This window comes from Labrus bergylta, chromosome 1 (assembly GCF_963930695.1).
Source record: "Labrus bergylta chromosome 1, fLabBer1.1, whole genome shotgun sequence".
NCBI lineage: Eukaryota > Metazoa > Chordata > Actinopteri > Labriformes > Labridae > Labrus > Labrus bergylta.
Window position 1 is genome coordinate 1,884,380 of NC_089195.1, and position 13,811 is coordinate 1,898,190.

Consider the following 13,811-nt stretch of genomic DNA (forward strand, 5'->3'; position numbering starts at 1 on the left):
GCAATTTCATGTGCCAAGAGGAATTTGTGAAGGAAATGAACTTTAATTCTTTGTCTTTTCTTATTGGCTGCGACATATTCCTTTGATAACCTCTGGCTTCCTTCTTGTCATATTACTTTGTCTCTCCCAGCTCAGGGAGATGTTAACTGTCTCTGTGATGATAAACACCTCTAAACCACACTGAAGTGATAAACAGGTGGACATCTGAAGACAAAGCCAAAAAAAAGGTCTCTGTTGTGATGTAATGCAGAAAAGTTAAGCCCCTCCCATATTTGACAGGACTGTACCAAAATTATTAGTTAATAAGATGGAGGGATATTTCTCTTTTCTCCTCTGTATTTGCATCGTATTTCATAATTTATATTTGTGAGATCAAAAAGTCAAATGAAAAATGCAGAAAGTATTATGGGTCTGGCTGAACAGATTATATTGTAAGGAGCCCTAAAGCAAAGAGCTGTCACAAGCTGCTGTATATAATAATAAATGAAGCTCAGTTCAAGCAGGAAGATTGTTTCATGCTCGTAATGTCATATTGCTCTCTCTATTGATGTCTTCCTCTCCTCCTGCTCTTGGCCTCACTAGTCCTTTGAAAACAAGAAGACTTCAGGATGGGATCAAATTGCCAAAGTTCACTATAACTTTCTTTTTGAAACATGTAAAATAAATGATTGTTCATTTGTAACTACATCTGATCTTATTTTATGATGCAACATTGCTGTGGTTTTATTTGACAAGGTTTGGTTCATTGTGAGAAGTTTTGGTTATCGCGTTGAGCAAGATGTTGAAGTACATTAGAATAAGACGTCATCATTTCATGTTGGTGATTTTTCTTTTTTAATCTTTATGTCCTCATTTGATCATTTTGATATATGTGCAGTGTTGCTTTTTAATTATTCTAATTGCTTTTATTTCTTTAATTCCCTTTAATTGTTTTGATGACTTTTTATCGCTTCATTTGTCAGGCGGCTGTGGCTCAGTTGGTAGAGTCAGTCGCCTCGCAACCGGAAGGTCAGGGGTTTAATCCCCAGCTCTTCCCCTGCTGCCTCGTTTGTGGCATATGAATGTGCATGAATGGGAGTTACTTCTGATGGTCACTTTACACAGCAGTCTGAACCCCTCGGTTAAGTCATTTTATCAACCCATGTCGGCCTCCTTAACTTTGTTTTTTTTTCTGCTCTCACATGACTTTCTCATTTGCTCTCACCATAATTACGTAAGCTACAGGAGGAACCTTGTCCATGTAAAAACCACATGCTGTTTGATGGTACCTTCTGGTACGACTGGCTTTGTTGTTCTTGCAAATTCAGTCTGGAATTATGACCAATCTGTCATGTTTGTGTCTATTTTCTATGAGGAGGGGAGGGGTCAAACTGAAATGTTAACATTTGAGATGCTCTGTCTGTCATCTTTAATCTAATGAAATCAAATCCAGTAACTGTCTGTGCCAACAACCTTCCAGTCCTCTGGTTGATGTTTTGTGTAGTAAGACACTTGACCCAATATCGGTATTTTTTCAGATAATACTTTCATAAAGAATCCCAGCTGCTGGCTTAAATCACCTTTGAGATTCTTATTCAACATGCCCTTTATCGTTCTACCAATTAGTGCAAGCTTTAAACATTATTTCTAAGTATCCCATGGAAATCCATTCTTTGAACGACCTTTTCAAAGACTAATTTAAACTGAAATGCAGCTTAACTTGAAGAAACTTTTAGATAGAACCAAAAAAAAAATATAGGCTGCTCTTTAAACAGTCTGTTATTCCTCATAAAAGCACCTGGATTACTATACACAGAAGAGCCCGAAAAAGAGCATGTAGGAGGAACCTTATTACCAAATAAAGTGAATGAAGAGGGATGGGAAAATAAAATGTTTTGCAGGATGATTTCTAGGTAATTAAACATCTCCAGAAAAAAAAAATGCTCACACCACAGCAGCCCATTTAGAGGACACTCTGAGGAAACACAGGTGTTTGATTCATATAGCATCGCATGTTTAAGCTCATCAGTTGAAACCAACAGACACAAGGTGTATGCTGCCCAAGATATAGGAATATGTTTAGCCTATATATGTTTTGGACTCCCACACACTAATCTTAGAACCAACAGGCTGGTTTCACAATCCCCTCACACAACTCCCCCAGTCTCTAGTATGCATACTGCAGATTCTGCTGCATGTTTTTTTCAAATGCTGTTCATAGATAACTCATCGCATTATTTGGTTTGAATATCAAAAGAAAGATACCATCTTGAACAGAAGCACTGCTTTAATCTATATTCTATCTTCAACACACATCCACCCACCCACACACCCACCCACACACACACACACACACACACACACACACACACACACACACACACACACACACATACCCAGCAGGAGTGTTTAGCCTCTACATGCTTTTACCTCATCTGTAAATAAGATTAAAATGTTATCACTTTTACCACCTGTGCAGGGCTGCTTCTCAGTACTGCTACATACAACAAATCAAGCATAATCCTGAACCAGAGATATGTTACCCACAAGGACACTGTTTTTTCCATACACACACAGTACAGACACACGCACGCACACTTAGGCACAAAGATGGAAATCAATGAATTGTCACTCCAATGAAAGTGTATTTTTTCAAGTGTACTCCACTATTTAATTATGACGTTATCCACAAGAAATGGTGGACTTGAAGTCATCAGAAAAGTTGCCGTTCTGATGATTATACACTTAGATGATAGGGTGACACCTAGCGGTCATCTAAGATATTTTAATATTCACAGTGAGGAGTTACTAGAGGAGCTTGGGGGAAAATAGATAAGAAACCATGAGGAACAAGTGTTAATCCAACATGTAATACGTTATTTTAAACATAAAAACAAAGAAACAAACAAATAAAATAAAATAAAAAACATAGAGTTTTAGTTTAATAAGGTCCAGTATTTTAAGTCATAATTTTCTAAAAACAAAGAACTTGTAAAATAAAAACGAATAATAAGACATACATACACAAACAGGGTGAAATATGGAAATGGCACAAAAAACAACCAAACACAGATAATTTCCACAATTTCCCAGTTTGGGATCAATAAAGTAATACTATTCTATTCTATTCTATAAAGTGTTGTAACATCCAATAAAAAGTTTAGAGGACATATTATCCCTCTTCTGCACCAGTCCCATGGTCTGTGCGGACTGAGGAAGTTTGTGACCCTGTATAAACCAGCTCTCTCAGAATGCTCCGTTTTGGTGTGTGTGTCTCTTTAAATGCAATGACCCCCCCCCCAAGCTTTCCCAGAAGACATCACTCCTTCGCTAGCGAGAATTAAAATGGCAGACCTGCGCAACAGTTTTGATCTACGCTGGGGGAGGAGTCCAAGGGGGGAGATACCAGGGGAGGGGAGGGGATTTTTTTTTTTACTAGAATTCCACTGTGATGTCACAAGGAGAGTACATTTAAACGGGGCACTTTTCTCTGTGTTGTAAGACTTATGCAGACCACAAACAAAGGACTGGATGGGTTTATTTCACATTTTGTGGGTTGGTATACGCTCAGGTTACCCAAATACATGTTCAAAAACATTGTAAAAGTGGATTATTCATATTACGTCCTCTTTAAATAACGCATCATATTTAAAACTATGACCTGAAATAATGCCTGCAGTGACTTGCCATGACTTCAAATGAAAATATCTTAAAATTTTCATTACTGCATTGATGAACTCTTCTAAAGACACCTCTAGAGGACTCTTTTTCTGTAAATGATTCTGTTCTGTTTCTCTCATAGCAGAGTAGTATAGGCTGTGATCTTCAGTCATAGTATGTCCACTGTGTTTATGGAATAGTGTTTTATTAATATAATAAAATGTGAGTAATTGCAGAATAAATAACCTTTTATTGACCAAAAGTCACAACTAACACTTCTGTGTGCAGAATACATTTCATAACACACTGATTATCATCCTTTAATAACACCAGGCCTCATTCACCAACCATTCTTAAGAACTAAACTCTTCTTAAATCCTACTTAGGAACTTTTTGAAGATTCTTGGATTCACCAAATGTTTTCTGTGGGATTTGTTCTGAGGTTACGAACACTCAAGAGAACTCTCACACACATCTAAGTGCTGACTAGCTCAAGTAAAATTACTAGTTCTTGCAATAATTACTTGTTATTAATTTAAATTCAGTTTTATAATATCAAAGGGTTACATTACAATATTTTGTTTCACAATTAATGAAATATTTAATCTTTGTTATTATCATAAAAATCTGAGTGTTCCTTTAAAATAGAAAACATACATGACACTTTAATTCACATTAATTATGTTCAGTTCATCCCAGAAGTCTGTTTTTATGTGTTCCTGTGTAACCACTATATTTGTAGTACTCAAAATGGGTCTTGGTCTCCAGACCACTCTCGCGACCACTTTTCGAAGGTCTTGGTCTCAGAGTGGGCACCGATCAAGACCACCACTGATTGGCTATTTTCCACATCATCACTATGATTCCAAGGACAACGCCTCTTTTTAAAAGAACGAATAACGCCAATTCATTTGTAGTTCAATTTTTTCTCCCTGTTACGGCCACAACCTTTCCAGTGTTCCGGACTAAGTGAGTGACAAGTTGATCATTTTTCATTGACATGTATGGTCTTGGTATTGTCTCTGTCTCTGAGCCTTCCAGTCTCTCGTATATATGTCTAGGTCTGTTAGTGTGTTCTTGACTACAACACTAGTAACCATGACTCACACTGCTGAATAAAACAGTTTGTTTACTGCTGACCTCCTGCAGTCGTACCTCCACTTCACAACTGATCGTTTCTTCTCCATTAGGAGTCCTGTGCTCTGCCAGCTTCATCTTCAGTTCTCCAATAGACATCTCCACAACCTTATTGTTTTGCTACTATCATGTGTTTCTGTGTGTCGGCAACAACTTGCACTCGTGCCCTTTTCAGGGCATTAGTGGGCAGTTCCCCATGCTAATTGAGAACAACAAGCACATGCTTTCAACTTAAGAACACAACGAGATAATAGCATAGCTGCAAACTATTCAGTCATTTAAGAACACGTTGGTGAATCTGACGTGTTGAAATCTTGTTTAGAACAACTTCTCAAGAACATTTTGGTGAATGAGGCCCAATACATTCATCCATCCATTCATCCATTATCTAAACTGCAACATCTTTGTATATTTCTAAATAAACCTTCCTGGAATGCACAGAAGAATTGGACAGTTACTTCACACTAACCCTACACAAAGACTTCTTGTAATGCAGCACAACAGTTGTATAAAAAATCAAACTCTGTATCATCTTGAAAATCAAGCCCAGTAGTTTGTTGATTTCTTACTGGCTGCCTATAATCATACATCCAGATGAACCCTTTGATGGCGTTTTAGGTTACATTTCTGGGTGAAGCGTTTCCCGCAGGCCAGGCAGCAGTATGGTCTCTCTCCTGTGTGGACCCGGCGGTGGGCCTTGAGGTTGCTCAGCTTGGTGAAGCTGCGACCACAGAGGGAGCAGCAGAAAGGCCGCTCACCTGTGTGAGTCTGCAAGTGAGCCTTCAGGTTGCTGGGGTGCGGAAAGCATTTCCCACACTGGCCACAGCGCTGGAGCTGCCTGGAGCCAACAACAGGGTGCGAGTCAGGGTGGAGTGAGGTGTTGTTGTAATGAGCGTTTGAGGACTGATGTTGAGATTTGACGCCAGCCCATGAGGCAGCACTTCTGTTCTGTGCCATCACTTGTTTATCGGCCAGGTGGACGCGTTGGACTGAGAGTGGGGCAGGAGGAGCAGCTTTAGATGTGGAGGGCATTCTGTTGATTGATTTAAAGTTTACAACCTGAGAGTGAGCTACAGACGGTGCTGTGGTGGTGCTGTTAGAGAGTGCGTGATGGGGCTTTTTCATTGGTCGACTGAGTTGCTGTATCGCAGTTTGCAGTCTAAGACCTGTACCCACTTTGGAATGGAGCTTCATGATTTCCTGCACTCTGGCTTTATGAGATATGCGGTTAAGCTTGGCTGCTACGGGACTCGCCCTGTGAGTCTGACTGATATAAGATGAGAATGATGCTACTGTCTTTTCCTTTAACTCACTTTCCACACACTGATCAAAACCGAAAATCACCTCCTGCTTGATACTCACACCTAACACATCGCTGTTTTGCAGTCCTACCTTAGGGGATGCCAAGGATAAAATCTGATCTCCACCCGCAGCAATGAGAACATTAACATCTGCTGGGACTGAGTCAGATAGCTCATGTTCTACTTCTGTTGAAGCTCCTGTAGTTTTGGCTGGATTACAGTCTTTCTCTGCTGCATGTTTTCGTTTCTGCATCAATTCAGCAGTTGTGACAGTGAGACCAGCCCAACCACTGTCCACCTCTTCAGATGAATCAAGAGCTATGCCTGTTTCCTCCTGTTCTTCATAAGCAGTCGACACCTGCAGATCATTCTTAATGGCATTCCTCAATAAGTCCTCATTTTTCTCTGAAGTCTGTCTTTGCGGAGCCTCCGTCGTCTCACTGAAGTTGCTGGATTCAGGCACAACTTTACCTGAAGAATGAAAGGTAACACTTTATTATCGCATTCAACTGCCCTTTTTAAAAATGTATGTTTTTTTCCCTGTGCTGTCTGCTCAATATTTTAGAATTGTGCTTCCTCTGGACACTAATGTGCAAGTTGATTTTCTCTTTTGCCACTTTATGCTACTTTATCTGACCCTGGGGGACAATTCAATAACTAAGTTATGGTGGAAGGTGGTGTCCGTGGTTACATGTGAGGTTTGTAGGCAAAAGGAGTTGCAGAAATCTGTGTTCATTTATTTGATGTTTTAACACTAAGTTATTGAAAATATATTAATATTAGATTATATTCAAATCAAAAAAGGTTCCAAGACTTGCTCACTTTTTTTGTAAAGTTAAAGTTCACAAGGAATATCTTAGCTCTATATTTTATTGTTCATGAGAAACTGCCTGCATGATTACATGTTGAGCTTTAAATCCCAAAGCTACTAGCTAATTAAATCGCACAAAAGGGAAGATATTCTTACATGAGGAAACAATGTATATTTGTATGTATTCACCCCTCCATATCTATCTGATCTCCTTCACATCGCCACTCCAGATCCTCCATCCACCTCACCGTGCCCTTTGCCCGCCTCAGCACCATGGGGGGCAGAGCTTTCAGCTGCTCTGGAACTCTCTGCCACCTGACATACACAACATTGACTCTCTCCCCATCTTCAAATCCAGACTCAAAACCCATCTGTTCAAGATCACCTGCTCACTCTAACATTTTAACTGTAATTACACTGTCCTACATTTCATTTCTTTCATGGTATGCTGATTTTATCCATCCTTGTTTTTTAATGTTTAATGTTGATTGTTGTACAGTGTCCTTGTGTGTCCAGAAAGGCACTCATAAATAGAATGTATTATTATTATTTATTATTATTATTTCATGTATCACAACACAACAAGTGATCAGTAAGCAGTATCAAGTGTTTCATATGGACAAAGGCAACGCAGCACAATACTCACCTTCAATGGCGCCACTCCACCTTCCTAAATCCACAGAACAAGATGGATTATTTACGTCCTCTTCCTTCACATCCACCACGGGCAGCACATCTTCCACTTCTGTTGTCTGAACAGCACAGAGAGAACAAAAAACACAAGACCAAAAATGTGTTTTCAATTTATTTGCCAGTTGCTCAAGCAAACTATTAAGAGAAATTAAAAGAGCCTCTGACCAACCTGTGATTCTATGATGTGAGAGGCCAGAAGATGTTCTGCTGCCTGTGTAGCCGCTGGTATGACTTCCTGTCTGTGTCTTCTCTTCCACCTTTCAACAGAGTCAGCCTCTGTCTTTACACCACATCCACTGCTAACAACTGAAAAGGAAAGTACTACATTAGCAGGTGGTATTAGGGTGGCTTTAAACCTCAATAAATAGTGTCCTCCTCACCATCCCGTTGCTCTGCTGCAGTCTCACAGGACACTTCCACACCATCACTGGCACACTGCCCCTTCTTGCTTCCTTCTTTTCTCAATTTCCTCTCAAACCACTGTAGCTGCAGCCTCAGGGTCTCCACCTCCTGGTTCCTGCGCTTCACCTCCTCCAAGAAGCCGTCCTCCACCAACCGTGTCACCTCAAACATTGTTGTCTTCACCACAGTCTCCATCACATCCGAGAGCTGGGTCTGGAAGGTGGCAATGAGCGTGTCCAGCTCCGACATGATGACAGTCAGTCAGTGCTCCGAGTGTTATCAAAGAAGAGACCTCTTAGATAATGCTACTGAAGGATATTTGGACTTAACGTCATTCTTACAGCTGTCAGTAAATCCACTTTTTTAAGGTATTAAAAGTTTAAAGCAATAAATAAACATGTATATAATACCAAAAACTATATCATTTTGGTCGAGCTACCTACTGAAATGAAATGTTCTTTATGGCACTATGAAGTTTCAACTAGCCAGCTAATGTGACACCTTAGCTTAAGGGTAACATTAGCTATCATCTATGGCGACAAACCTTCAACATGACCTGTGTAAACCATAGTTCAGCCTTACGTGGTCATTTACTTATCGTCGCTTTATTGATTTTATGAGTAACGACTGTTCTGCTAAGCAAGTAAACCCGCACTCCTCTTTTTTAGCGGACTAGCTTTTCAACAACCGCTAGCCTTCCCTGTTTTCAGTTGTGACGTCATTCAGGATCTCCTACGGTGGCCGAATCTTGGCATGAGGAAAAGAAAAACGCGTTTTAATAAAGTGAAACCCATAGGTTGCTCCAAACTGTGAATTTTCCCGGAAGCTCCTTGTTCAAAATAGAAATGCCATTGAACTGTACAACATATTGTGACGCTATTAGATCTACATTCATTCATTGAAAACACACAACAGAAGGAGTTTACACATTAATATCATACATATTACTGATTTGGATCGATTTCAACCTTTGTGAATACAGACGCTGTAGATTAAGTATACTTATGGACAGAGGTGGGACAAAGTAATTTTTTTGTAAGTCTCAAGTAAGTCTCAAGTCGGTGGTCTCAAGACGTGTCAAAAGTCCTAACCTTTGAATTTCGAGTCCTTAACAAGTCATTAACATCCTTCACTGAATTAAATGCAATTTAAACAGACAGATTAATCATCTGTTACATTTACACAAATCATGGTTGATATGAAATATTTTATTAAGAACTGTCAGGAGAAATTACAAACACCAGTCGCCCCATTGGTCCTAAAGAGGTTCAAACCCAGAATGACACATTCAACTTGTTTTTTTTTGGGAGCTTCAACACATCCTTGACAACTGTGATGTTTATTAGTGAGTCAGGCTTTTACATTGCAGAATTCCAGCATTTTTTTTTTTTTGAAGTAAAAGCAACACCCTCGTTTGTCCATTTGCATCGTATACTTTACAGTTGAACTTAGATACTCTCAAAAACATCTACACACTCACTGTGTGCTGCTCGATTGTTAGTTGGACGATACACGTTTGGTCCTGATGTAAAGAAAAAAAGTTCATCCATTGCATGTTTAATGACAAACAATTTATTTCATAATAAACTCCAGGACAAAGATGGATTATTTTGTAGGTGGTTCACTAACAAAGTGTTGAATCTGTGATGTCATCACAGGTAAAAAAGTTACACAAGTCATTCTTCAGTGACAAAATATGCAGCAATATATGTGTGCAGACATGATAAACATGTATGTTATAGCCATCCTGAAAACAAAAGGACTGAGTAGAAGAAAAGAAAAAATATAAAACTTTGGGTGTTTTTGTTGAATGTTTAAATGTATTCATTGAAACTTTCTCCCAAGCTTTAAAGATCGGTCATGTGTTTGCGTTGATGGGACTTCAGATGATCCAGGCGTTTAAAGCTGAGGCCACAGACAGCACAGCAGTACGGTCGTTCTCCAGTGTGGGTCCGCTGGTGAACCTTTAGTATGTCAGCCCGTGTGAAGCTCTTATCGCACATGGTGCACCGATGAGGTTTCTCCTGCGTATGAATTCTCCTGTGCAACTTTAGATTCCAGAGCCGACTGAACTTGTTCCCACACACGTTGCAGCAGTACGGTTTCTCGCCCGTCTGGCCACACTTGTGTGTCTTCAGGTCAGAGAAAGAAGGGAAACCTTTCCCGCAGTGACTGCAGAGGTGGAGACCCTGCCCCGAGTGAATCCTCTGGTGGACTTTGAGGTTACAGGCTTGGGTGAAGGTCTTACCGCACTGTGTGCAGGAGTACGGTGCTACTTGTCCGGTACTCTTGTGTGACTGCTTGTGGGTTTTTAACGAGGACAAATCAGGGAAGGACATTGAGCATTGATTACAGGTGAGTCTCTTGCCTCTTCTGCCTCCCTGCTGATGTTGCAATCTCTCCGCCAGGACAAAGGTATCATTGTATCCATCAGAGGGCCCATACATATCTTCTGTGCTGTCTATGGACGGATTAACGCTAATACCATGGCCCCGGAGGCTCAACCTTCCACCTGGGTCACCAGACACCTGCTCAGGGTACAAGATACTTGGGTCCTGTAGATACCCTTCTTCATTGATCAACAGACAGCTGAACTCACCGCTCACTTCATTGTTAGTCCTCAAGGGTGAAACTGCAGAGGGACCAACCAGGCCCCTTCTACTCCGAGGAGCGCCTGCTTGGTAAACTTGATTCTCAGCTGCTTCTGGCGCTTCCACACACCCCTCATAGTTCCCAATGTAACCCATATCATCACCCAGTTGGGATGGTGATCCATGTAACCCCTCCAGGTTACCCATATCGATCATATCCGTGCCTCCATATCCAGTCTTGTCATAACCACCCAAGTCTTCCATTCCATACCTGCTCTGAAAAACAGATTGACATGGGTCACCCGAGTGTCCGTCTTGGCCTGATTCTGGCCTCTGATCAAAGCCAGCATCCCAGTTGTCATGGCACTTTGGGATCTTCTGGTCACTGAAACGCTTACTGGGCCCCGGCTGACCTGATGCCTCTGTTTGGGAGAGGGCAAACATTTCAACTTTTTGGTTTGAATGGCTATGCAACAATGACAAAATAATGATTTGATCCTTGAAATTAAAGACATTTAAGGCAGTTTTGAGTGTGTATCATGTGATCAATAATATTACAATAAACCAGCACTGTAAAGGCTACTATCTTTACACTGAAAGGACTGAAAACCAAGACCATTATGAATTCATGTGTTTATGATTCTATCTGCATATAAGACCATACTGACCCTCCACATTGACTCCCCATTTCTCCTGTGACTCATTCGTTTCTGGTGAGATTTGAAGAGTTTCCTCCTTGAGCAGTCTATCAAGCTTTTCATCTGGGGACTGGCAGACAAAAAAAAAAGACAAAATGTTAAAAAGTCTGGCTTTGCTTTCATTAAGAAAAATTAAAACTTCTCAATAGATCAACAGGCAAGTCTTATTCAATACTTTGTTCAAATGTTCAAATATATATACCCTGTATCCACGTTTAAAAGTCAAGATATGTGAGAACAAAACTCAAAACCATATAAAAGTGTGGACATGATGGTGTCTGCTCATAAAAGAGAGAGGGAGAGAGAGAGAGAGAGAGAGAGAGAGGGAGGGAGACAGAGAGAGAGAGAGAGGGAGAGAGAGAGAGAGAGGGAGGGAGACAGAGAGAGAGGGAGAGAGAGAGAGAGGGACAGAGAGAGAGAGAGGGAGAGAGAGAGAGAGAGAAAGACAGAGAGAGAGACAGAGAGAGGGGGAGAGAGAGAGAGAGAGAGGGAGAGAGGGAGGGAGACAGAGAGAGAGAGAGGGAGAGAGAGAGGGACAGAGAGAGAGGGACAGAGAGAGAGGGAGGGGGAGAGAGACAGAGAGAGAGGGAGAGAGAGAGAGAGAGAGGGAGGGAGACAGAGAGAGAGGGAGAGAGAGAGAGAGAGAGAGGGAGAGAGGGAGGGAGACAGAGAGAGAGAGAGGGAGAGAGAGAGAGATGGAGAGAGACAGAGAGAGAGAGAGGGAGAGAGAGAGAGAGAGGGAGGGAGGGGGAGAGAGACAGAGAGAGAGACAGAGAGAGAGGGAGAGAGAGAGAGAGAGAGAGAGAGAGAGGGACAGAGAGGGAGAGAGAGAGTATACAGTATTTCACTCATGGGAAGAGTGTAACAACGAAACTGACTCTTTTTTTCTTTCAATCCACATTGAAAAAATTTGAAATGATTTACTGTAATTAAAAAATAGCAATAAAGCGTCTTCTACCTGTTTAGTCTTCATTGCATCGTGTGCCTCTTCTGCTTCATGATAAGGTATCTCACCATCATTGCCTGTGGAGCCATTTGTCTCCTCTTGCAGCACACTCTCCTGTTTAAGACACTTTTCTGTAGAGGATAGGAAAATATTTTGTTTTGGTTTTTTTTGCTTGTTTTACTTGGAGAGCATGGTTACTCCTATTTCTTTAACAGATTTTATATGGCACATACACAAGCAGGTCATAAATTGTAATGGTGGAGCACTCTGTAAGACATCATGACCGAAGTCTTTAAATATAACTTGAAGTGCCTGTGAATTAGGTGAATAAATGTTCAATAGGGAAGGAACAGAAAAAGCCATATGCAGCTCTTCTAAACTTGCTTTGGCTCTTTAATTTAACCCTCAGCTTTACTGTTAATGTTCTCTCTAACTGTCTCAGAAAGCCTTCTTTAGTAACAGCAGGAGTCTGTTCAAATCTTACTCATCACACAGTAGCCTATAGTAGGGCTGGGAAATATATAGAGTTTTTAAGATATATCGATATATTTTCAAATAAGATATAGAGTAAGACAACATCGTTAATATGGATATAGTTTATGTTGCATTAAAATAACATTATAGAGGTGCCAGGTCACCTTATTCTCATCTCACTGATGATGACTGACTGTCTGTCCCTCTTCACCCTGCTCCTCCTCTCTCTCTCTGTCTCTCTCTCTTTTATTGTATTTAAGGAACATTTTTATTTTATAATATTACTTTTTAAATTCACAAACAGGTAGTTCATTTTCCATGTGTTTTCACTGTTAATAAAATACATTGATGTCGAGTATCACCATTCAGCTAAAGACCTAGTCTATAGCGACTACCTTGTGATCACAGTGGACAGATACATTCAGGGAGTGAAAACTGTAACAGAGATTAAAACAAAGAAGTCCAAAAAGTCTTATTTAAGGTTGGTCACTGTCGTATTACACAGATCACTTTCATTCATTGTAAATCTGAAATGTTGCTTAAAGAAGTATTCAAACACGTTCTACAGGCTCACCTGTCGCTCTTGGTTCTTCCTCATGAGAAGCCCCGGCCCTGCCACAGTCACTACATCTCGCCCTCATGTCTCCCTCCCTTTCCTTACGTCGACTCTCCGACCACTTCAGTCTCCTCTTCAGGGTCTCCACCTGGTCCCTGCACCGGGTCACCTCTTCCAGAAAACTGTCCTCCACCAGCCGGGTAATCTCATACATGGCAGCTTTGAAGACTGTTTCCATGACCCCCGAAAGTTGGGACTGAAACGTAGCTATAGTCTCGGCCATTGTGCCAAAAGTGTGTGAAAAGTCAGGAGAGTTTGTGTTTCTTTCAGTAAACTGAGGAGGGTGTACCACTCGACGTCCACTTCACATGAGTAGCATGTATCCGTCACAGCTAATATTGATCCAGTTAGTGGTGAAGGGTTTATGACTTTAAACAGATGTGGATATAAATTGGTTGCCCCACATTTACCGATTGGTTACTTCCATCGCATTATTAATAACACGGTACGGTGGGCTCCATTGTCGACGTTAGCTTACTAGCTTAGTACACCAGTTTTGTATC

General features: G+C 40.8%; 1 protein-coding gene across 1 annotated transcript; it reads right to left on the minus strand.

Annotated features, from left to right (window-relative positions):
• Positions 1-2,616: 2,616 nt before the first annotated feature.
• On the minus strand, positions 2,617-13,784 carry LOC109989801 (gastrula zinc finger protein xFG20-1). Its single transcript, XM_065960837.1, has 8 exons — positions 13,267-13,784; positions 12,231-12,349; positions 11,243-11,342; positions 9,836-10,996; positions 7,962-8,240; positions 7,751-7,887; positions 7,535-7,640; positions 2,617-6,548 (listed from the first exon to the last, which is right to left on the minus strand). The coding sequence occupies exons 1-8, from the start codon at positions 13,529-13,531 to the stop codon at positions 5,359-5,361; spliced, it is 3,357 nt and encodes a 1,118-aa protein (XP_065816909.1). The 5' UTR covers positions 13,532-13,784; the 3' UTR covers positions 2,617-5,358.
• Positions 13,785-13,811: the final 27 nt, after the last annotated feature.